This window comes from Ceratotherium simum, chromosome 39, assembly GCF_057802395.1.
Source record: "Ceratotherium simum simum isolate JZ-2026a chromosome 39, ASM5780239v1, whole genome shotgun sequence".
Classification (NCBI taxonomy): Eukaryota; Metazoa; Chordata; class Mammalia; order Perissodactyla; family Rhinocerotidae; genus Ceratotherium; species Ceratotherium simum.
The window spans coordinates 5,262,463-5,286,354 of NC_141938.1; the positions used below are offsets into that span (position 1 = coordinate 5,262,463).

At 39.6% G+C, this 23,892-nt stretch overlaps 1 protein-coding gene across 1 annotated transcript in view; it reads left to right on the plus strand.

Annotated features, from left to right (window-relative positions):
- The window catches only part of LOC101404934 (uncharacterized), a 40,345-nt gene extending 17,391 nt beyond the window's left edge, over positions 1 to 22,954 (plus strand). The window contains exons 3-7 of the mRNA XM_014796969.2: positions 10,832 to 10,999; positions 11,138 to 11,304; positions 19,125 to 19,251; positions 19,432 to 19,492; positions 19,893 to 22,954. Coding sequence (XP_014652455.2) covers positions 11,293 to 11,304; positions 19,125 to 19,251; positions 19,432 to 19,492; positions 19,893 to 21,375 — 1,683 coding nt within the window. The 5' untranslated portion in view covers positions 10,832 to 10,999; positions 11,138 to 11,292 and the 3' untranslated portion in view covers positions 21,376 to 22,954. The remainder of the gene's footprint in view (positions 1 to 10,831; positions 11,000 to 11,137; positions 11,305 to 19,124; positions 19,252 to 19,431; positions 19,493 to 19,892) is intronic.
- The last annotated feature ends 938 nt before the right edge of the window (positions 22,955 to 23,892 follow it).

Genomic DNA, 23,892 nt, shown 5'->3' on the forward strand with positions numbered 1-23,892 from the left:
TCAGAGAGATTCTGAGTTGGTGAACACTTCAACGTGCTGTGTCATGCCTGGAGAGGGCATGGAAGCTTCCTGCTGCCCCTCCCATGCTTTGCCCTGTGCATCCTTTCCATTTGGCTGTGCCTGAGTTGTATCTTGAACACTAAACTGATAATAGTAAGTAAAGCACTTTCCTGACTTCTGATAGTCGTTCTAGTGAATTATGGAACCTGAGGGCGTGTCCAGGGAACCTCTGAATTTGTAGTTGGCCGTGCAGAAATGTGTGTAGCCTGGGCCCCGCATTTATGGCTGGCCTCTGACATGGGGGCACTCTTGTGGGCCTAAGCCCTTAAACTATGGAGTCTGCCATTAACTCTGGTTAGTTAGTGTTAGAATTGAATTGAATTGTAGGCCACCCAGTTGGTGTCAGAGGGTTGGAGAAGTAGTTTTGGAAAACACACTACTTATTTGCTGTCAGGAGGAAAAAAACTATGAATCTCACAAGTGTTTCTAAGTCCTCCCTGCCCCCCCCAAATTAGGTCCGGCAGAAAGGCTAGAAGGGACTCAAGTTGCCTATTTCCCTCCCTGCATGTCAGTTAGGCTCTGGTAAAATCCTAGTCTGTTTGGCTCTGGTGAAACAGAATACTTTGAGGACAGGCCTTAAGAAAACAGAATGTTGTAGGCATATTTCAAACTGGCTATTTTTCTGTCTCTCTTTCCACTTTTGGAGGCAGTGGTTTGCCCTGTGATTAATGCTTTGATAGATCAGTGTTGTTGATTTTAAGTCCATTAACTTTTTTCTGGTGAGGATGGGAATGTCACCTTCATAGCTCCTTACGCGCCAGATGAGAAAGCAGAGGTCTCGGACTCCATTTTTTAATGTTTAACTGCTGACAGCTTTGAAAGCCCTATCCCTCCTTCATTCCCTTGTGCCCACATCTGGACAAGGTGACAAGAAAGCCTGGGTTCTTCCTCCTTTGGCGCTGACAAGAGATTCAGTCCCTGGAAGCCCTCACCTGTGTGTGTGAACTCTCAGCCTAGGCCGCTCCCTCACCTCCATAAAAAACCCAGGCCAGGCTCCTTTCCTTGCTCTCTAGGCGTTTCCCACTTGCCTGAGAGGCCTGCCCTGCCCTCCCCGGACACTTCCATTGTGGAAGTAATAAACCCTTTCATGTGTTTCTGGCAAGTAAATGTTGTCAACCAAACCTTGGGAGGGGGCCCACCTGACTCTGCTGGTGACCATGACAGTTATAGAAGGGGGTAACATGGTATATATATTGCAATACGCTTTGCTTCATTGTCCTGTTGATAAATACTCCAGATCTTTACATATCAATACATGCCGCCCTTTGTTTTCAAAAGGTACATATGATGATGAGTTTATGTAACCCATTCTTTCTAAATGGGCATGTGGCTTGTTACCAATTTTTGCTGCCAAAACGGTGAAGGAAAACTCAGACTGCCACCTTACAGGGCAAACAAACATATACAAATTATGCTCTTTTCCAACCTTAATTACTTCTTAAAATTTTCATCAAATATATTCAGAAAGGAATGTACAAAATGTTTTGTGGTAAGATTTAGTGATAACAATGTAAACATCCTTGGAATCATCATCAAGATTCATAGTGGCCTGTGGGCAGTGACGAGTCTCCTGACGTTCTGTCCCTGACTCATCTCTGACCTGCCCTGTAGGTGACCACTGTCCTAACTCTTTCGTAATTCTTCATCCTTTCACCATCTATTATTTTCCACTAAGCAATGTTCTTTCACTTTTACCTCCTTTGACCTTTCAACAAATGAGTATTAATGGAATTGCATTGACAAGATTTTTCCAGTGGTTTCTTTGCCTCGGTGTGTTTCACACACGCTAGTGTCTGAGGCTTTGGGCCTGGTCCGGGGCTGTGGAGTTCAAACTTCCCGCCAGAGCCAGGTGCCGTGGAGCCCCCGGGATCCTTTAAAGAACCAAATGAGGGGCGCTGTGGGGCTGGGCGGACGTCCCCCCGCTGGAAACGGTCACAGATCAAATGGAGCCAGGCTCAATGTGACGGATGGTGAGGTCACTTTTAAGTGTGTGTGTGTGTGTGTGTGTGTGTGTGTGTGTGTGTGTGGTGTGTGTGTGTCAGAGTTCCGAGAGTGGCCTCGGGACCTTATGATTCACTGCAGCGACCATGGAGAGGTCAGGGTCTGGCCTGCCGCCAAGGCAAGGTCGGCTCAAAGACGTGCCCCCCGGCCTGCTGTCACTCAGGCACGAGGGGGCGGGGCCTTGCGAGCTGTCCAATCAGGGGAGTCGCCAGAAACGTACGTGGGGGCGCCGCTCCGATAATGGCGTGGACGGCGTGGACCGCGGGCTCGTCGGTGGTCGCTCCGGCTGTGCAGCGGGTGGGCTGTCCCTGCCGGTAAAGGCCTGAGGTGGCTCCGCCACGGTGTCTGTCGCTGTGACCTGCCCGGGCCGCGGCAGTCGCAGCGTGACCGGCTGGGAACCCCAGAAGCCGGAGAATGGTGAGTGTGCGGGGCCGGGTGTCGGGAGTCGGGGCGGAGGGACCGGTGGGCACCGGCGGTGGCGGCCCCGGCCTCCGCGGTCACCCCGGAGTCTGCGGACCCGAGTCCGCGGTGGCGCGGCACGCAGCCGGCACCGGGCGTCCTCGCCGTCACCGCGCCGCCGCGTGTCCCCAGATGGTGCGGTGACCGCGGGGACGGTCACCAGGGCAGTCGTGACTCGGTCTCCGGGTCCGTGCGTGGGAGGAGCTGTGGGCTGTGGGGTCCCCAGTCCCTCCTTTCTCCCTGGGGGTCCTGTTTTCCCTTCACTTTTCCAAAGGTTTGGGGAGCAGCGTCTCCAATCCACGACCCTGTCCCCCCAGCCTAGCCCTTCCCAGGGCTGGCAATAAATCCCTCAATTTCCAGATCTTTCCCCGCATTCCCAAACGCCATCTTCCCCTCTCCAGTTCACAGCAGCATTGTTAACTGTTTGTCCTCCGTGGTGGTTTCAAACTACGCAGGATTTTAATTGTTATTTGTCCACAGACCCATGGCTGGCTCTTTCTAAAGATTTATTTTTGTGGATATTTTACATGAGAGGGAAGCAGAGAATAACCACCTGGAACTACGTTGCATGAAATCCTTGTGCCCCTCCCCCCAGGATCTGTCTGGGCACAGACATCCTGTGGGGAGTCCTTCGGGTGAGGGTTCCTCTTGGGTAACTTTCCTGGGTGATCTGTCCTGTCAGCACTGCCCCTCCTTGTGTTTGTCAGTTTGAAAAGATTTATTCACGTATTTGAGACTCAGTTTTTCAATTAATTTAAAATTTATTTAATCAGTAGAGCTTGGTAGACAATATAGAATATTTCCAAAGAGGCAAGTAAGAGGTGGATTTCAGAAAAAATGTTTCATTATTTAATTTCATTAGTTGAAATTTTTATTTCCCTTTTTTTCCCCCTAAGTGTCAGTAGTAATGTTCTGAGGTCTATTCTCTTCTTTTGGGTGATTTTAATGGCATATCGTGGCTTAGACTTGCAATGTCCAGAAGCGTTCCATTATGATGGTTTACAAATCAATTTCTTTTCTCGGAAATAATAACTGACACCATTTTTTGATAGAAATAGGTATTAGTGGGTTTTCTTGTTGAGCTAGTAAAACTGCCTTACAATTTTCTTTGCTCCTTTACACACCAACACTGGGTTTGAGTGATTTTGCTGGATTCTTGAAACACTGGGTTTGTGTCATTTAAATTATCAATGGTGGTCCAAAGCATTGTGACTGGGGAACAGAGGCCTGAGGCCAGTGACTCCAAACTAACGCCCCCCTGAGCAGACAAGGGGGGTTTCTTAGGCCTAGATGTTGTTAAATGTTATGTTTGAGTTTTGCATCCAAGCATTCAGAGTGTCATTTGTGCCCATTGAGAAGTCTGTGAAGACCAGGAGTTCTGCCCTGTGGACAGAGGGTTTATGAATTTGGGGGTTCATTTGGGTCAGAACCTGAAACTGAATCTGGCTGAGCGTGTCCTCACTGTGAGAAGGGAAGCCTGGGGGAGGCAGTGCTTCCATGCTCACAGGAGAGGGGAGGGCGTGTGGAGCCCCCAGAGTTCACTCCTGTGACTGCTCAGGTGTCCCTACCCTCTTTCCCAGGGACTGACCCACTCTAGGGGTTCTGTCTCAACCAGGAGAGTCTAGACCCGAAGCTGGGGAATGTGTTTTAACTTTCTAAATGTGGGTTTTCTTCTGTCCTGTGGGAAGCAGGCTGCTTGTCTGTGCTGATTTGAGTATTTGCATTTCTGTCATTTGGATACCTTTATCTGTGGAATATTTCAGACCTTTAACTCTAGTTTCTTACTTTAGCAGTTTGTAATTTTATTTCCTGTGTGAGTGTGTAAGATGTTTGATTTCTTGGGCTTTGAAAGTATAAGTTGATTGAGAAATATGTATGGAAGGCAAGAAAATCCTGGAACCAAACAGAATTATTGTTCCTTTTAGGCAACAAGAGTCTCAAACTTTAAGATGGGTGTTTTTTAAGTTCTCAGGCACGTTATTAATTTTTAGATCATTTTTTGTATGTGCATGTCCCTAGAGAACTTTGATATTTTAAAGGCTATATTGTTCTTAAGGCAAGTGAAGTTTTACTCAAATTGATGAGAGGAAAAAGCTATTGAATTTCTATTTTAATTGATCTGGGAAAAACTATCAAGCTTATGTAAATCTTTGAAAATCGTAGTAGGTTTCAGGGATTAAATGCAAACCCCTAATGCATTATAATATGCTATTCATTCCTGACAGTATCCCCAGTGTGAAATAAAGTGGAGGGACAAACTATGATGTCCTTTGTCCTTTTAGTTAGAAAGATTTGAAACTTTTCTTTCTTTCTGTTTGTTTGGTTTTTTTTTTGAGGAAGATTGGCCCTGAGCTAACATCTGTTGCCAATCTTTCTCCTTTTTTCCTTTTTTCTCCCCAAAGGCCCAGTAGATAGTTGTATGTCATAGTTGTACATCCTTCTGGTTGCTGTATGTGGGACGCGGCCTCAGCATGGCTTGATGAGCGGTGTGTAGGTCCGCGCCCAGGATCCGAACTGGCAAACCACGGGCCGTCAAAGCAGAGCACGTGAACCTAACCGCTGCACCACCAGGCCGGCCCCTGAAACTTCATTTTTTATGGTTTGCAGATTTATACCCATTAGTGTTGAAAAAATTAATCTTAAAATGTTTTCCTATGTAGAAAGATTAAAATTAAATTAATTTGAAATTAAATTTAAAGTAGCAAAAGTTAATTAAAAACAGGCTATTAAATAGTAAAATATGGTATATATATGTTTCTCTATTTTAAATAATACATTCGAAGGATAAAAAAATTCATAAGAAACTTCTAGACTTCAAAAAAAACTTGTAAGTACAGGAAAATTGATCAGAAAGTACAGAGTTCCCACTTGAACCCTCTGCACCCACAGAGTTTGCAGTATTTTTTTACATCTTGTATTACTGTGGTACATTGGTTACGATTGATGGACCAATATTGATGCATTCAAGTCCACTGTTTACATTAGCATTGACTCTTGTGTTACACGGTATATGGGTTTTGGCAAATGTGTAATGATGTGTGTCCATCATTTCTCTATAATAGAGTGTAGTTTCACTTCCCTAAAAATATCCTGTGCCCCACCTATTGATTCATCCCTCCCCCAACCTCCAAATCTCTCACAAGCAAAGATCTTTTTGCTGGCTTATAGTTTTGTCTTTTCCAGAATGTCATATACTTGTAATCACACAGTGTGTAGCATTGTCACATTGGCTCCTTTCTCTTAGCAATATACTTTTAAGGTTCCTCCATGTGTTTTCATGGCTTGATACTCATTTCTCTTCATCACAGAACAGTGTTTCATCCTATGGACATACCACAGGTTGTTTATTCATTCTACTATTGAAAGCTATCTTAACTCTTTAACTCTGAGTTGTTTTTTTTTTTTTTTTTTTTTTTTAAGATTTTATTTATTTTATTTTTTCCCTCCAAAGCCCCAGTAGATAGTTGTATGTCATAGCTGCACATCCTTCTAGTTGCTGTATGTGGGACTCGGCCTCAGGATGGATGGAGAAGTGGTGCCTCGATGCGCACCCGGGATCCGAACCCAGGCCACCAGCATTGCAGCGCGCGCACTTAACCACCAAGCCACAGGGCCGGCCCTAACTCTGAGTTTTGTGGATGATGAATAAAACAGCTATAAACGTTCGTTTGCATGTTTCTGTGGGAATACAAGCTTTCAGTTCATTTGGGCAAATACCAAGGAGTATGATCACTAGATTCTATGGTAAGAGTATGTTTAGTTTCGTGAGAAACTGCCTGTCTTCCAAAGTAGGCGTACCATTTTCCATTCCCACCAGCAATGCATGAGAGTTCCTGCAGCTTTACATCTTCACCAAGATAGGGTGTTCTGAGTGTTCTGAATTTTATCCATTGTAATGTGTCTAGTGATATCCATTGTTTTATTTGCAATTCCCTAATGACATTTGATGTTGAGCTTCTTTTCATATACTTGTTTGCCGTCTGTATATCTTCTTTGGTGATGTGTGTTCAGATCTTCTGCCCATTTTTAATTGGGTTGTCATCTTCTTGTTGAGTTTTAAGAGTTCTTTGGACATTTTAGATATAGTTTTTATCAGATAAGTGTTCTGCAAAGATTTTCTCCCAATCTCTGACTGTCTTTCCATTTTCTTACCACTGTCTTTTGTAGAACTCGAGAGGTAGGGGGGAGGTTCCTTTCAATGAACTGAAGCTTACCATTTTTTTCTTTCATGGATCTTGCTTTAGGTGTTGTATCTTAAAATTTGTCAGTTAACCCAAGGTCACCTTGATTTTCTCCTGTGTTGTCTTCTAGGAGTTTTTACTTTTGCATTTTACATTTAGATGATTATGATCTATTTTCAGTTAATTTTTGTGAAAGGTGTAAGGTCTCTATCTAGATTCATTGGAGGCGGGGGGAGGTTGCATGTGAATATCTACTATTTTCACTTGAAAAGACTTTCTTTTCTCCGTTGAATTGTCTTTTCATCCTTTGTGAAAGATCAGGGGTCTATAGGAAAGGAGTTGACTTATGTATCCTTCAACCTTGTATACTCTTTTATTAATTCCCTGAGTGATCACTGTTGTTTTGGATTCTTTCAGATTTTTACATAGAAAATCATGTCATCTGCAACAAGGACAGTTTTATTTCTTGCTTCCCATCTCTATACCTTTTATTTCCTTTTCTTGCTTTATTGCATTAGCTAGGTCTTCTAGTACAATGTGAGTAGGAGTGGTGAGAGGCGACTTCTTACTCTGTTGCTTATCTTACCAGAAAGCATCTAGCATCTCACCATTAAGTATGCTGTTAGCTACAAGTTTCACGTAGATGTTCTTCTTCAAGAACAGGAACCTCCCCTCTATTTCTAGTGTGTTATCGTAAATGGGTGTTGGATTTTATCAAGTGCTTTTTCATTTTCCCTTCATTTCATTCCTGATATTGGTAATTTCTGTCTTCCCTCGATTCTCAGTTAGCTTGACTAGACATTTATCAGTTTTATTAATTATTTCACATACCACCTTTTGGTTTCCTTGATATTCTCTTTCAAGTTCCTGCAATTTTTTTGTGTCTTCTCTAATTTTTTTTTTTTTGCCATTTTATTTTATCTTGTTTTTATTGAGATATGATTGACATGTAACATTATATTAGTTTCAGGTCTACAACGTAATGATTTGATATTTGTATATACTATGAAATATCACAATAAGTCTAGTTAACATCCATCATGACGCAGAAATTTTTTCTTGTGTTGAGAAATTTTAATATTTATTCTCTTAGCAACTTTCAAATATACAATACAGTATTATTAACTATAGTCACCATGCTGTATGTTGCATCCATATGACTTATTTATAACTGAAAGCTTGTACCTTTTGACCCCCTTCACCCATTTCCCTTACTCCCATCCTCCACCTCTGACATCACCAATCTGTTCTTTGTATCTTTAAGCTTGGTTTTTTGTTTGGGGGTTTTTCTTAGATTCCATATCATAGGTAAGATCATACAGTATTTGTTTTTCTCTCACTTATTTCACTTAGCGTAATGCCCTCAAGGTCCATCCATGTCGTCACAAATGTTAAGATTTCATTTTTTGTAATGGCTGAATCATCTTCCATTATCTGTGTACACCACATTTTCTTTATCCATTCACCTTTTGATGGACACTTAGGTTGTTTCCATATCTTGGCAATTGCAAATAATACTGCAGTGAACATAGGGGTGCATATATCTTTTTGAGTTTGTGTTTTTATTTCCTTCAGATAAATACCCAGAAGTGGAGTTGCTGGATCATATAGTAGTTTTATTTTTAATTTTTTGAGGAACCTCCATACTGTTTTCCATGGTGGCTACACCAACTTACATTCCCACCAACAGTATGTGAGGGTTCCTTTTTCTGCACAACTTCTCCAGCACTTATTTCTTGTCTTTTTTAATAATAACCAGTCTAACAGGTATGAAGTGATATCTCATTGTGGTTTTGATTTGCATTTCCTTGGTGACTAGTGATGTTGAGCATCTTTTCACTTACCAGTTGGCCATCTGTATGTCTTCTTTGGAAAAATATTTATTCAGATTCTCTGCCCATTTTTTAATTGGATTTTTTTTGGTATTGAGTTGTATGAGTTCTTTATATATTTTGGATATTAACTTCTTATCAGATTTATAATTTGCAAATATTTTCTCCTGTTCAGTAGGTTTCCTTTAGATTTTGTCAATTATTTTATTTGCTGTGCAGAAGCTTTTTAGTTTGACGTAATCCCACTAGTTGATTTTTGGTTTTGATTTCAAATCCAAAAAATCACCAAGACCAATGTCAAGGAGTTTACTGCCTATGTTTTCTTCTAGGAGTTTTATGGTTTCAGGTCTTATGTTCAAGACTTTAATCCATTTTGAGTTGATTTTTGTGTATGGTGTAAGATAGTGGTCCAGTTTTGTTCTTTTGCATGTAGTTGTCTAGTTTTCCCAACATAATTTTTTAAAGAGACTGCCCTTTCTCTATTGTATATTCTTGGCTCCTTTGTCATAAATCAATTGACTATATAAGTGTGGGTTTATGTCTGGACACTCCGTCCTGTTCCATTGATCCGTGTGTCTGTTTTGATGCCAATACCATACTATTTTGATTACTATAGCTTTGCAATATAGTTTGAAATCAGGAAGCATGATGTCTGCAGCTTTGTTCTTCTTTCTCAGGATTGTTTTGGCTAGTCTAGGTTTTTGTGGTTCCATACAAAGTTTAGAATTGTCTGTTCCATTTCTGTGGAAAATGCCTTTGGAATTTTGATAGGGATTGCATTGAATCTGTTGATTGCTTTGGGTAGTATGCACATTTTAACAATACTAATTCTTCCAATCCATGAACATGGAATATCTTTCCATTTATTTGTATCTTCTTCAGTTTCTTTCATCAGTGTCGTGGTTTTCAACATACTAGTCTTTTACCTCCTTGGTTAAATTTATTCCTTGGTATTTTATTCTTTTTTGATGTAGTTGTAAGTGGATTTTTGTATTATATACTTTTTCTGATAGTTCATTACTAATGTATAAAAATATAACACATTTTTGTGTATTCATTTTGTATCCTGCAACCTTACTGACTTTATTAGTTCTAACAGTTTTTTGGTGGAGTCCTTAGGGTTTTGTATATAATAATATGTTATCTGCAAATAGTGACAGCTTTACTTCTTTCTTTCTGATTTGGGTGCTTTTTATTTCTTTTTCTCACATAATTGCTATGGCTGGGACTTCCAATACTATGTTGAATAAAAGTGGTGATTGTGGGCATCCTTGTCTTGTTCCTGATCTTAGAGGAAAAGCTTTCAGCTTTTCACCATTGAGTATGTTGTTAACTCTGGGGCAGTCATATATGACCTTATATTGTTGAGGTACTTTCCCTCTGTAGCCACTTTGAGAGTTATCATAAATGGATGCTAAATTTTGTTAGATGCATTTTCTAAATGTATTGAAATGTTCATATGATTTTTATTCTTCATTTTGTTAATGTGATGTGTCACATTCATTGACTTGCAGATGTTGAGCTATCCTTGGATCCCTCAAATAAATCCCACTTGATCATGGTGTATGATCCTTTTAATGTGTGATTGAACTTAGTTGCTAATATTTTGTTGAGGATTTTTGTATCTATGTTCATCCAGGATATTGGCCTGTTAATTTTTTTTTCCTTGTAACTTCCTTCTCTGGTTTTGGTGTCACATTAATGCTGGCCTTGTAAAATGAGTTTGGAAGTGTTCTCACGTATTTTTTGAAGAGTTTGAGGAGTGGTATTAATTCTTCTTTAAACATTTGGTAGAATTCACCAGTGAAGCCATCTGGTCTTGGACTTTTCTTTTTTGGGAGGTCATTACTGATTGAATCTCCTTACTAGTAATTGGTCTGTTCAGATTTTCTATTTCTTCATAATTCAGTCTTGATAGATTGTTTGTTTCTAGGAATTTGTCCATTTCTTCTAGGTTGTCCAATTTGTTGGCATATAATTGTTCATAGTAGTCTTTTATGATCCTTTGTATTTCTGTGGTGTCAGTTGTAACATCTGTTTTGTTTCTGATTTTATTTGAGTTCTCTCTTAGTGAGTCTACCTAAAAGTTTGTCAATTTTGTATATCTTATCAATAAACCAGCTCTTAGTTTCCTTGATCTTTTCTATTGTCTTTTTAGTCTCTATTTCGTTTATTTCCACTATGATCTTTGTTATTTTGTTTCTTCTAAGTTGGGGCTTCATTTTTTCTAGTTCCTTGAGGTGTAAAATTAGGGTTTTGAGATGTTGTTTGTTTCTTGATGTGGTTTTTTTTTTTTAGCAGGAGAAAATAATACCAAGTTTAATAACATATACATGGGAGAAACCAGGGACACTGCATTTCTCAACACAATAGCAGAAGTTCTCGTCTTAAATACCATCTTGATGTGGTTATTTATCACTATGAAATTCCCTCTTGGAACTGCTTTTGCTGCATCCTGTAGTTTTGGTATGTTTTATTTTCATTTTCATTTGTCTCACAGTATTTTTAAATTTTCTTTTGATTTCTACTTTGATCTATTTGTTGTTCAGTAGCATTTTGTTTACTTTCCACATACTTGTGAATTTTCCAATTTTCTTTTTGCAGTTGATTTCTAGTTTCATACCATTGTGGGTGGAAAAGATGTTTGATATGACTTGAATCTTAAATTTATTAAGACTTGTTTTATGGCCTAACACATGATCTATCCTGGAGAATGTTTCATGTGCACTTAAGAAGAATGTGTATTCTGTTGCCTTTGGATGCAATGTCTGGTGAGTCCATCTGGTCTAACGTGTCATTTAAAGCTAATGTTTCTTTGTTGGTTTTTTGTTTGGATGGTGTATCCATTGATGAAAGTGAGGTATTAAAGTAAGTCGTCTATTGTTGTATTGCTGCCTGTTTCTCCTTTTGGGTCTATTAATATTTGCTTTATATATTTAGATGCTCCTATGTTGGGTGTATAAATATTCACAAATGTTATATCCTCTTGTTGGAGTCACCCCTTTGTCATTATATAATGACCTTTTTTGTCTATTATTACAGTCTAGGTCTTAAAGCCTATTTTGTCTGATACAAGTATGGCTACTCCAGCTTTCTTCTGGTGTCCATTTGCATGGAATATTTTTTGCATCCCTTTACTTTCAGTTGGTGTGTGTCCTTACATTTGAAGTGAGTCTTTTGTAGGCAGCATGTAGATGGTTTTTTTTTTTTAATCCGTTCAGTTACTTTATGTTTTTTCTTTGGAAAATTTAGTCTATTTACATTTAAAGTAATTATTGATAGGTATGTACTTATTGCTATTTTGTTAATTGTTTTCTGGCTGTTTTGTAGTTCCTTTGTTCCTTTTTTCTTCTCTTGCTCTCTTCCTTTGTGATTTGATGATGATATGTAGTGGTATGCTTAGGTTCTTTTCTTTGTCTTTTGTCTAACTATAGGACCTGTTTTGTGGTTACCATAGCTTACATAGAATAACTTGTAACAGTGAGTTTTAAGATTCTAACAATTAAGTTTGAAAGCATTCTAAAACTTTATGTTTTTACCCCCACACGCACATTTTATGTTTTTGGTGTCACAATTTCTTTTTGTGTATCTATTAACAAGTTATTATAGTTATACTGATTTTTTCTACTTTTGTTTTTTAATCTTCATACTTGTGCTACAAGTCACTAACCCACCATGTTTATGACATTAGACTACTCTGAATTTTACTATATATTTCCTTTTAATATTGATGTTTATTCTTGCATATGTTTTCCTCTTACTAATTAGCACCCTACTGTTTCAGCTTAAAGAAGTCCTTTAACATTTCTTGCAAGGCCAGTCTAGTGGTGATGAACTCCTTTAGCTTTTGCTGGAAAATTCTTTTTTCTTTCAATTCTGAATGACAGCTTTGCTGGGTAGAGTATTCTTGGTCGGCAGTTTTATTCTTTTAGCACTTTGGATATATTATGCCACTCCCTGCTGGCCTGCAAAATTTCTGCTGAAAAATTTGCTGATAGTCTTATGGGAGTTCGCTTGTATGTAACAAGTTATTTATCTCTTGCTTCTCCTAAGATTCTCTCCTTGTCTTTAACTTTTGACACTTTAATTATAATGTATCTAATGTATTTAATTATAATTATAATGTGTAATGTACCACACAATTGGTGTGCGTCTTGTTGGGTTCACCTTGTTTGGAACTTTCCAAGCTTCCTGGATCTGGATGTCTGTTTCCTTCCTCAGATTAGGGAATTTTTCAGCCCTTATTTTATCAAATGAGTTTTCTGCTCCTTTCTCTCTTTTCCTTTTGGGACTCCTATAATGCAAATGTGGGTCTACTTGATGTTCCGTAAGTCCCTTAAACTATCTTCACTCTTTTTCATTGTTTTTTCTTTTTGCCACTGTGATTGGGCGAGTTCCACTGTCCTGTCTAAGATCAGGTTCACTGATCCTTTCTTTTGCTTCATCTAGTCTGCTGTTGAGCCCCTCTATTGGATTTTTCAATTCAGTTATTGTATTTTTCAGCTCTGACGTCTATTTGGTACTTTATGTTTTCTGACTTTGTTGAAATTCTCACTTTGTTCATCCATTCTTCTGAGCCAGGTGAGCATATTTATGACTGTTATTTTGAACTCTTTACGAGGTAAATCACTTATTTCCTTTTTATGAAGGTGTTTTTCTGAGATTCTGTCTTGTTCTTCATTTGGAATATATTGTTTCTTTGTTTTCCTTGACTCTCTGTGTTGGGTTCCATTCATTAGGTAAAACAGCCACCTCTCCTAGTTTTGAAGGAGTGACCATGTGTAAGAGGTGAAACTTATTCAGTCCCTCCCTAGCTCTTGGGAAATCACAAAAGCTTGAGAGACAACCAAGAAGCCTATTTCGTTTTTAGTGGCTCTCAGTAGTTGAGGGTGTGCCAAGACCTGTCAGTGCCCCAAAGGGGAGATCTCAGTCGGCTCCTAGATTCAGGATGATTGGAAGCCAGACCCTCAGGCAGCATCTTTTCAAGTATCGTCATGCGTTGCTTAACCATGGGGATACATTCTGATAAATGCATTATTAGGCAATTTTGTCATCATGTGAACATCATAGAGTGTACTGATGGGGAACAAAATGTGCCACCCTAAAATGTGTGTTTTTAATGTGAGGATTATTTGATGCTGATTATTTTTAAGAAACGAAAGACCAAGAAAGTTTTTCTTGTTACCTTCCCCTTAACTGCCTAAAAACATTCAGATAAAGCTGTCTCGGGAAGCAAGTTATCACCTTAGCGTAACATGAACTAGGTGGTAGACAGGGAGGAACCTAGAAAAGCCTGTTTGTTGGGCTTTCCTTTGTGTTCTGTTTCTGTGTGGCCAAACACTTGTTTTCCAAGCATTGTGCTCCTTTTCACCTGTCTGTGACTTCCTTTTCTTTGAAGTCCCCGACTCCCTACCGCCAACAACTTTTGTGTTTAGCTGAGGATGGTATTTAAAGTGACGGCTTCGACCATTTTGGCAAGTTACTCGGTTTTCCTGGGTTTGTCCAATGGATATATGTTAGGAAACTTTTGTTTTTCTCCTGTTAATGTGTCTCATGTCAACTTAATTCTTAGACCAGCCAGAACAACCTAGAAGGGTAGAGGAAAATTCTTCTTCCCCTACAGTACTTACACAAACCTAGATGATATAGCCTATTACACATCAAGGCTGTATGGTACTAATTTTATGAGATCACCATTGTATATGCAGTCCATTGACTAAAATGTTATGTTGCACATGACTGTATGCAATATCCTCTTTCAGGGGAAGACTGGAAGATGGGTGTTTCTATCTGCTTCCTCTGTGCTGAGCCCTGGTGGGATAGCCAGTTAAGAACTGTTTCTTTCTTTACTGCAATCCTGTTGAACCCATGAAAAGAAGTCCTGTTGGCCATCAGAGCCAGGCTATCAAGGGATGTGTCCTCTAGGTGGCAGACACAAAAGCTGGGGTGCCAGGCATGTATACAAGCTTCTTTTTCGGAGACACCAAAGATCTCAGGCTGCACAGAGGGAGAGTGTGAAGATCGCCCACTGTCCTCCCTGGTCTCTGGAGAGGATGTAGTCAGGCCCTTGATGTGTGTTTAATTAGAAGTCTAACTCTTGGACCACAGCTATGAAGATAAGCTAATAGGTAATAGGTCTCTTGCACAGGTAGTGGCGACATGGAACAAGGCAAAGGGAGGGCACAAAGATGGTGTCCTCTAGCTTTCATTTCTGGAGAGTATCTCAGTAGGCCTTTAGATGTGTGCCAAACCAGAAGCCTTCCTCTGAGGCTGAAGCTCCTGGACAAGCAAATAGGCGTCTTTCAGAGAAAGACTGGGGGTGTGTTTCAGTCTGCTATCTCTGCACTATGCCCTGGGGGTGGCAGCCAGCCAAGACCTGTCTCTCTTTTATAGTCCCATGGGACCCATGAATGAAAGCCCCACTGGTCACCAGAACTGTGTGATTTAGGGTGTACCCTGAGTAGCGGCCCCAAAAATTAGGGCACCAGATGAGTGTAGAAGCTCCTCTCCAGGAGACACTGGTGAACTGAGCAAGGCAGAGAGAGAGCATGAAGATAGTGCCCACTGACCTCCATCTTTGGAGAGCATTAAAGTAGGCCTCTAGATATGTGTTAAATCATTTCAGGCTGTCACTGTGAAGATAAGCTAATGGGCCTCTTTCACAGAAAGACTGGGTGCTTCAGTCTGTTGCCTCTCTGCTGTGCCGTGAAGGTGGTAGCCAGTTAAGAACTTTTTCCATTTGTTACAGTCCTGTGGGACCTACAAGCGTAAGCCCCGCTAACCACCAGAGCCAGGCAATCTAGAGGTGTTCCCTGGGCAGTACCTGCAACAATAGGGGCATCAGACAAGGGCACAAGCTCCTCCTGGAAAATACTGGAGAGCTGGAGCGAGGCAGAGGGAGGATGCAAAAATTGTGCCTGTTGGTCTCTGTCTTTGGAGAGTATTTCATTAGATCCGTAAATGTGTGTTAAGTTAGATGTCTGCTCCTCAGGCCAATGCTTTAAAGTAAGTAAGCCTCTTTTCACAGAAAGTCTGGGTGTTTTGCAGTCAGCTACCTCTGTGCTGGGTCGTGGAGTAGGTGAGTCTACACACGTGAACCCTTTAAGAACTTTCTCAGTTCGACAGGCTTGTTGGTCTGGGGGATGCAAGCCCTATTGGCTTTCAAAGCTAGATGTTTTAGGGACTTGTCTCCAGGTGCAGGTCTTAAAAGTTGTGGTGCCAGATGTGGGGTTCAGACCCTTCACTCCTGGGGGAGAAGCTGGGGGTTTTGAGTTCCCTTCCAGTTGTGGATTGCCACACCAGGGTTGGGGTTTATGGCAAGATGGTGTCTCAGCCTCTCCTACCCACTTTGATGTATGTTTTTTCTCATTTGCCCAATGTGTGGGAGTCGCTCAGCTAGTTTTGGGGATTTTTTTCAAGCAAGTTGTTCCGTATGTAGCTGTAGATTAAGTGTATCTGTGGGAGGAGGTGAGTTTAGGATCCTCCTATGTCACCATCTTGAACTGAACTATTTCTTTTTTTTGTTATTTTGGGTTTAATTTGCTCTTCTTTTTATTGTTTCCTCAAGTAGATACTTAGATTATTGATTGCATATCTTTCTTTTTCTCTTTATTTGTTCAGTGGTATAAATTCTTCTCCAGGCACTACTGTTGCTGCATCAGATAACCTTTGATATGTTCTGTTTTCATTTCACTTAGTTCAAAATAATCTTTAGTTTCTCGAGAGACTTTTTTGATCTCACACATTATTTAGAAGTGTTATTTAATTTCCATGTCTTGTGAGGTTGGGAATGACGGCTTCTATATCTTTCTTCATCCTTTTATCTTAAATTTAGTTGTGTTTTTGTATTTAAAGTGTGTTTCTTGGAGACAACATATAATTAGGTGGGATTTTTTTAATCTGCTGTTATGGTATCTGTCTTTCAATTGTAGGGTTTAGACCACTGATGTTTAAAGTGGTTATTGTTATACTTGGATTAATATCTACCATATCCCTTACTCTTTTTTGCCCTTGTTTCTTTTTGTCTTCCACCATTTTCCTGTCTTCTCTGGTTTTGATCGAGCATTTTACCTGATTCCATTTTATCTCCTCTCAGCATATCAATTATAGTTTTTTTAGTTTATTTGTTATCTTGAGGTTCCAGTATAAATTTACAACTAACCCAAGTCCTCTGTCAGGTAACACTATACCACACCACTGGTTGTGCAAGAACCTCATGACAGAGTATTCCCAATTCCTCTCTCTCTGTTCCTTATAACATTGCTGTCATTCATTTCACCTGTCCATGAGCTATAATTAGTGAATACATTGTTACTTTACTGATTTGAACAAACTGATATGTTAGATTAAGTACAATTAAGAAAAAAGATATTTTACCTTCATTTATTCCTTTTCACCAAATTTCTTTTAATGTTTCTTGCAAAGCGGGTGTACTGATGTCAAATTCTCTCAATTTTTGTCTCACAAAATCTTGCTTTCTCCCTCGCTTTAGAAGGATAACTTTGCTTAACAGAGAATTCTAGGATAGTGGTTTTTTACTTTCAGCACTTTAAATATTTCATCCACTCTCTTCTTGCTTGCATCGTTTCTGAAAAGAAGTCTGATTTACTTCTTATCCTTGTTGCAGTATAACTAAGGTTTGTTTTCCTCTCTGATTTTTTTCAGTATATTCTCATTGTCTGTTTTTTCTCCAGTTTGAATGTGATATATTTGGGTGTGCATGTTTTGGTGGGTTTTGTTTTTCATGTTTAGTGTTCTCTTAGCTTTTTGGATCTGTAGTTTGTTGTCTGTCACTAATGTTACGAAATCTGAGTGATAATTGCTTCATTCATTTGTTCTGTTCCTTTCTGCCTTTTTCTTTCAGGTATTTCCATTATGTGTATTTTACACCAGCTGTCATTGTCCCAAAGTTCTTGGACAGTGTGGGAACATTCTGGGTATATTTCAAAATAGTTTCTTTTCTTTCTCTCCAATTTTGGAGACAGTGGTTTGCTCTGTGTCCTCAATTCTCTGATGGATCTAAGAAGGGTTCTTCATTTTAAGTTTCTTTGCTTTTTTCTTGTGAGGTTGGGAATCATGATTTCTAAGTTCATTATATGACACAAAAAACTGGAAGTCTCTGACTCCAGTGTTTGGTTTGACTGCTGACAGTTTTGAAGCCTTGTCCCTTCTTCTTCCTCTTGTGACCCGCATTTACCCAAGGTAATAAGAAAACCTCAGTGCTTCCTTCATTGGCAGTTGTGAGAGATTCAGTCCACGCAAGATCCTGCCTTTATATGTGAACTCTCACTTTAGTCTACCCACAGCCTCAATAAAAAAACGCGTTCATACAGCGTGCTCTCTCAAGCCATTTCATGCCTGCTTTGAGAGGCCTGCCGTGCTTCCCAGAGACTTCGATTATGGAAGTAATAAACCCATTCATACCCTGTTGGCAGATTGTAATGTCATCAACTTAGAGATTCCTACATTCAGGGGTGGGCTGTTATGCTTCTCTGCTCTGTATGGGAGCTCAGAAATAAGCGAAGTTGGGAGAGCTGCCTCTAGAATAGCTGGTTAGGAAACTTTCTTCCGAAATTAGAGAACGGAGATTTTATGTTCTTTTGGAGGAATGCAGTGTTGAATCCTTTATGTATTTTATAATTATGGGCAGATTCACCAACAAACCATGGTGGACTTAATGAACTCCCTTGCAATCTGCAACTCTTAACCTGTTCCTCAAGGGTACACTGTTAGGGTTTGACCAAAAGATCTCTTCTAGCACTTTATTATCTCAGTATGTGTGCCTGTGTACGCTAAAAACTGGTGAGGAGCAGCCCTGAGGTTCATGTGTATAGGGTTTTGGTGGAGGTCTAAGTTGTCATGTGTTTCTGGCATGTCATAATCATGCTAAGTTGTCTGAGCCCTAACTTCTGAAAAACGTCCTAGCTCCCTGAAATGGAACAGAGAGAGAATAGAAAAACTGAGTCTGTGATAAATATTACACGAGTTAAAAATACTACTTCACAAGAATATTTTCATTAGCCAGCTCATTTGACTACTTCTGATGGCTCGGAGTACTTCAGGTCAATATGACAAGCTGAACCTTGTTACAAGTTGGATTTCCACAGGCCTCCGGGACTCTCATGTTTGGTGATGGGAATAGAAGAAAAAGCTTCCAGTTCTTCACTGTGTTTTTATTCATTAAAACCTCATGCAGATTTGACCCTGTACTTCATGGAGTGCTGAGTTAAATGGTAGGTAATAAGGAAAGAGATGAGTTTTTCTCACAAGGAATTGATGTGCTTAAAAAGATATTTGTTTCATTTGTATAGCATTTCTCTCATTTCTCCATGGTGCTATAGACCCTGCCCTTAGAGAGCAATAACTCTTAAAGTGACCACAGTGAAAATGCATAAATAATTTGCATGTGTTTATGATGCTGTTAAATTTATAAGGAAGTAAGCTTGGACAGAGAGTTAGTTTCTGATGACCAAGACATAAAATAAATGTTTGGAGACCACAGAATCATACATAACCTTCCTATAAATTGAGTATAGATCCCCAGTGATGTCAGTCTTTGCATTCTACTATACACATATCTGTAATGTTTCAGGACTCCGTGACCTTTGAGGATGTGGCTGTGAACTTCACCCTGGAGGAGTGGGCTTTACTGGATCCTTCACAGAAGAAACTCTACAGAGATGTGATGCGGGAAACCTTCAGGAACCTCGCCTCAATAGGTAAGATGACGACTTCACTTTGTTTTCTTGCCATGATCATTTTTCCAAGATGTAGAATGTGGAAAGGGAGGACATCAGTGAATAAACTAGGCATGGTCACAGCTAACAATGGTTATAGAATCTAATACTTTTTCTATAATTTCTAATAATTTGGAATTATTTTTTTGGTCTCTGTTTTAGGGAAAAAATGGGAAGGTCATAACATTGAAGATGGCTTGAAAACCCAGGGGAGAAATCTAAGGTGAATCACACTCATGAGACAGCACTGTCACATGTGAGAATCCTAGTATGTCATGAAATTTTTAAAAAAAGCAAATAAAACAATGCCAGCTTCAAATTTGTTTATCCTTAAGTTTTTTTCACTGAAAATACTTGCTTAAGTATGACATAGATGTCCCATGTTAGCAAAATTATTCACTTCAAACAGTATTAAGAAACCTTGTCTATAAACATCACTGTTTTCATAATAGCTATGGTCAAGTCCTCTTACAGATTATTTAGTATATTCATATTCAAACACTACAGAAAGGGCAGAAAATCTACACTTCTGCTGTAAATTATAAAAATGTTATTCATTATCCTACTAATAAATAAAAAATTATCGATAAATCATTAATAACATGCTTCTCGTTTTTTTACAGAAGTCAAATGGTAGAGAGACTCTGTGAAAGCAAAGGAGGTCGACAATGTGGAGACACTGTCAGCCAGATTCCACATCTTAATCTGAACAAGAAAACTCCTTCTGGAGTAAAGCCATGTAAATGTAGTGTGTGTGGAAAAGTCTGTGTGTGTCATTCATCCCTTAACAGGCATGTCACATCTCACACTGGACACAAACCATATGAGTATCATGAATATGAAGAGAAGCCATATAAATGTAAGGAATGTGGGAAAGCCTTCAGTTACCGCAAATCTGTTCACAGGCACGAAAGGACTCACACTGGAGAAAAACCCTATGAATGTAAGGAATGTGGGAAAGCCTTCACATGGCTGACAACCTATCGAAGACACATGATAACACACACTGGAGATGGACCTTATAAATGTAAAGAATGTGGGAAAGCCTTTAGTTGTTCCACTTCATTTCGAACACATGAAAGAACTCACAGTGGAGAGAAACCCTATGAATGTAAACAGTGTGGTAAATCCCTCAGGTCTCCTCTAGGTTTACAGATACATGAAAGAAATCACACTGGAGAGAAACCGTATGAATGTAAACAGTGTGGTAAAGCCCTCAGTTGTCCCAGTTCCTTTCGAAGACATGAAAGGACTCATACTGCAGAGAAACAATATGCGTGTAAACAATGTGAGAAAACCTTCAGTTCTCCTCTTGGTTTGCGAATACATGAAAGAATTCACACTGGAGAGAAACCCTATGAATGTAAGGAATGTGGGAAAGCCTTCATTTCTCTCTCGAGCATTCGAACACACATGATAACGCACACTGGAGATGGACCTTATAAGTGTAAGGAATGTGGTAAAGCATTCATCTGTCCCAGTTCATTTCGCTCACATGAAAGGACTCACACTGGAGAAAAGCCATATGAATGTAAACAGTGTGGTAAAACCTTCAGTTGGCCCAGTTCCTTTCGAATACATGAAAGAACTCATACTGGAGAGAAACCCTATGAATGTACAGAGTGTGGGAAAACCTTCATTTATCGCACAACCTTTCAAGGACACATGAGAAAGCACACTGGAGAGAAACCCTATAAATGTAAAGAATGTGGGAAAGCCTTCATTTCTCCTTCAAGTGTCCGAACACACATGATAATGCATACTGGAGATGGACCTTATAAATGTAAGGCATGTGGGAAAGCCTTTAATTTTCCCAGTTCATTTCGAATACATGAAAGAACTCACACTGGAGAGAAGCCCTATGAATGTAAACAGTGTGGTAGAGCCTTCAGTTGTTACACATCTTTTCGAACCCATGAAAAAACTCATACTGGAGAGAAACCCTATGAATGTAAGGAATGTGGAAAAGCCTTCGTTTATCGCACTACTTTCCGAGGACACATGAGAATGCACACTGGTGAGAAACCATACAAATGTAAAGAATGTGGCAAAGCCTTCAGTCGCCCCAATTCCTTTCGAAGGCATGAAAGATCTCATACTGAATAGAAACCTCTTGAATGTAAGCAGTGTGGGAAAGACGTCAGTTGGCCTTCATCCTTACATGTGAAAACTCCCATTGGAAAGAAATCTTATAAATTTAAGTATGAGAAAGCCTGATACAAATTAATTCATGTATAAAAGAATCATAATAGTTAAAAATATATTGTTTTTATCAGTGCCTCATTCTTAAAGTGGATTTCTGTACTGTGGGTATTTACTCCTTACTTTCAAAAGTGAACATTGAGGTGAGATAATTCTGTAAGTTCTGTTTAACCAATATTATGTAAGATTTATAGGTATTGTTTTCTCATTGAATCAGTTAATAACATTTTTTTCTTTGCATTTGGAACCTGTTTGATCCATGGGAGAGTTGAGGTGTAATATGCAAGTAGGTTTAATTTTTATATAATGTTTCACTTGTTTTGTAAGGAAGGAGCTATTGATAAATGGCATTTTGGTATTTGTTGGGATTTTCCTACTGGCCTCCTGTGCCAGGTACCGGATGTCCTTTACACATTATATATTCATTCTTTCATTCTTATGAGAAGATTAACTCTTTTGTTGTGGCCAGAAGAGCCTTATTCCATTTTCCTTGCTAATAAAAGATGGCAAAAATTTGTAAATATGTAAATATGGAGAGTTTATCATATAGTCTCATGTCAGTTATTTCCATGTGTTCCCTTTGATCTTTGTCATTCCTACTGGCTGGGATTTGAATAATAGACTTTGCCTTAAGACAGACCTGTTGGACAATAAAATGTAGAATTGGAGATGGCTCTCCTAAATTGTTTTGTTACCTGGGTAATGTAACATTTTCTAGAATCTGTGTCCTTTATGGTTCCATGTTAGAATTCACCTATAGCCTCACTTGCGTGAGATTTGGAAGGCAGAAGCAAACAAAGCATTAGTCAAGTTTGGAGCCACCATACAGAGAGAGAGAGACGACATGCATAGGAGCTTTGAGAACACCTGCTTCCAGCCTGTTTTCCTGATTCCTTGCCCTGCCAATCAAGCATATTCTCAAAACCACAATCAACTGCTTGACTTCCACTTGTTTAGAGGTGTAGGTTTCCGCACATATCCTCACAAGTTCCACGTCAAAGATCCATCGTAGTTTGGGTTTTCCTACAAGCTGCCACGTGTCCACCAGGCAACTAATTCGAACTTTCTCTGATGCTTGGACTTCCATCTTCTTTAGATTGTATTTGTTTAAGGTCTAATTTGTGTAGTAAACACCTTGTTCTGGTAATGGTGCTAGTGACCATGTGTTCATGATTTCGCTGTGACAGCTACAATGGTGTGGTCCAAAAGAACCTCCACTGCACTGCGTGGCAACTGCTCTGACCCAGTTCTTCCACGTGAGAATAAGCACCTTCCTCATATCAGGCAGATTATGGATGTTCTCCATTGCTCACAGCTGTACAAAACTCCACAGTACATTTTCAGTCATGTTTGATTGATTGTGACTAAAAACAATAGCTTTTTGTCAAAATCTTCTGTAGTTGTTTCTTAAAACTACTGTTTTTTGTTTCTTAAGCACATAATAAAATATTTTGTTGTAATAATGGATTTTCAGATCAACTTAATAATCTTGTCAAGGTAATTGTTATATATTTTCACTCAATATTAGCTTGTGTGTACAAGTTCAGGTATTTCTTACTCATGTAGATTTTATTTTTTATTCTTTTATAGTTAACAGGTTTTGTCATGAAACTAATTTCTCATTAGTTTTGTCAGTGCGATCTTGCCAAAACCCACCAGGATGACACCAGCAGTCAACAAGAGTGGTGTAATGAATTGTAGTAATAAGAATGAGCACAAAGCCTGAATGACCATGGATTTATCAGTAAGAGGGCGCTCAAAAGGACTTACATGATTTGGGCTTTTGTTAGGTGATTTGATTGCTATTGAAGGAAGCAAGACTTTTTTCTTGAATGCTGTGAGGAGGTAAACTTTATTCTGTCATTGGTAATCATGATCATTGTTCTCCAGAAAGCAAAATCAGTGTAGTGGAGCTAACCTAGAAGCTCCAGTCATGTTAGTAAGAAGAGGGGAATGTTGGTCATTTGTGTGATTTGGAGTTGTTTCCTTTACCATTTTTAGAGAGATGGTTACAACACACCCTTTTTTGTGTGTGTGTGAGGAAGATCAGCCCTGAGCTAACATCCATGCTAATCCTCCTCTTTTTGCTGAGGAAGACCGGCTCTGAGCTAACATCTATTGCCAATCCTCCTCCTTTTTTTCCCCCAAAGCCCCAGTAGATAGTTGTATGTCATAGTTGCACATCCTTCTAGTTGCTGTTATGTGGGACGCGGCCTCAGCATGGCCAGAGAAGCAGTGCGTCAGTGCATGCCCAGGATCCGAACCCAGGCCTCCAGTAGCGGAGCGCGCACACTCAACCGCTAAGTCACAGGGCCGGCCCCAACAACACACCCTTATTTTTGTTTTGATCCATCATGATCACTGAATAGGTTTGTCTGATGGTGGAAGTGAGTGGCATTTTCTCTTCAGCAGGATGAGACC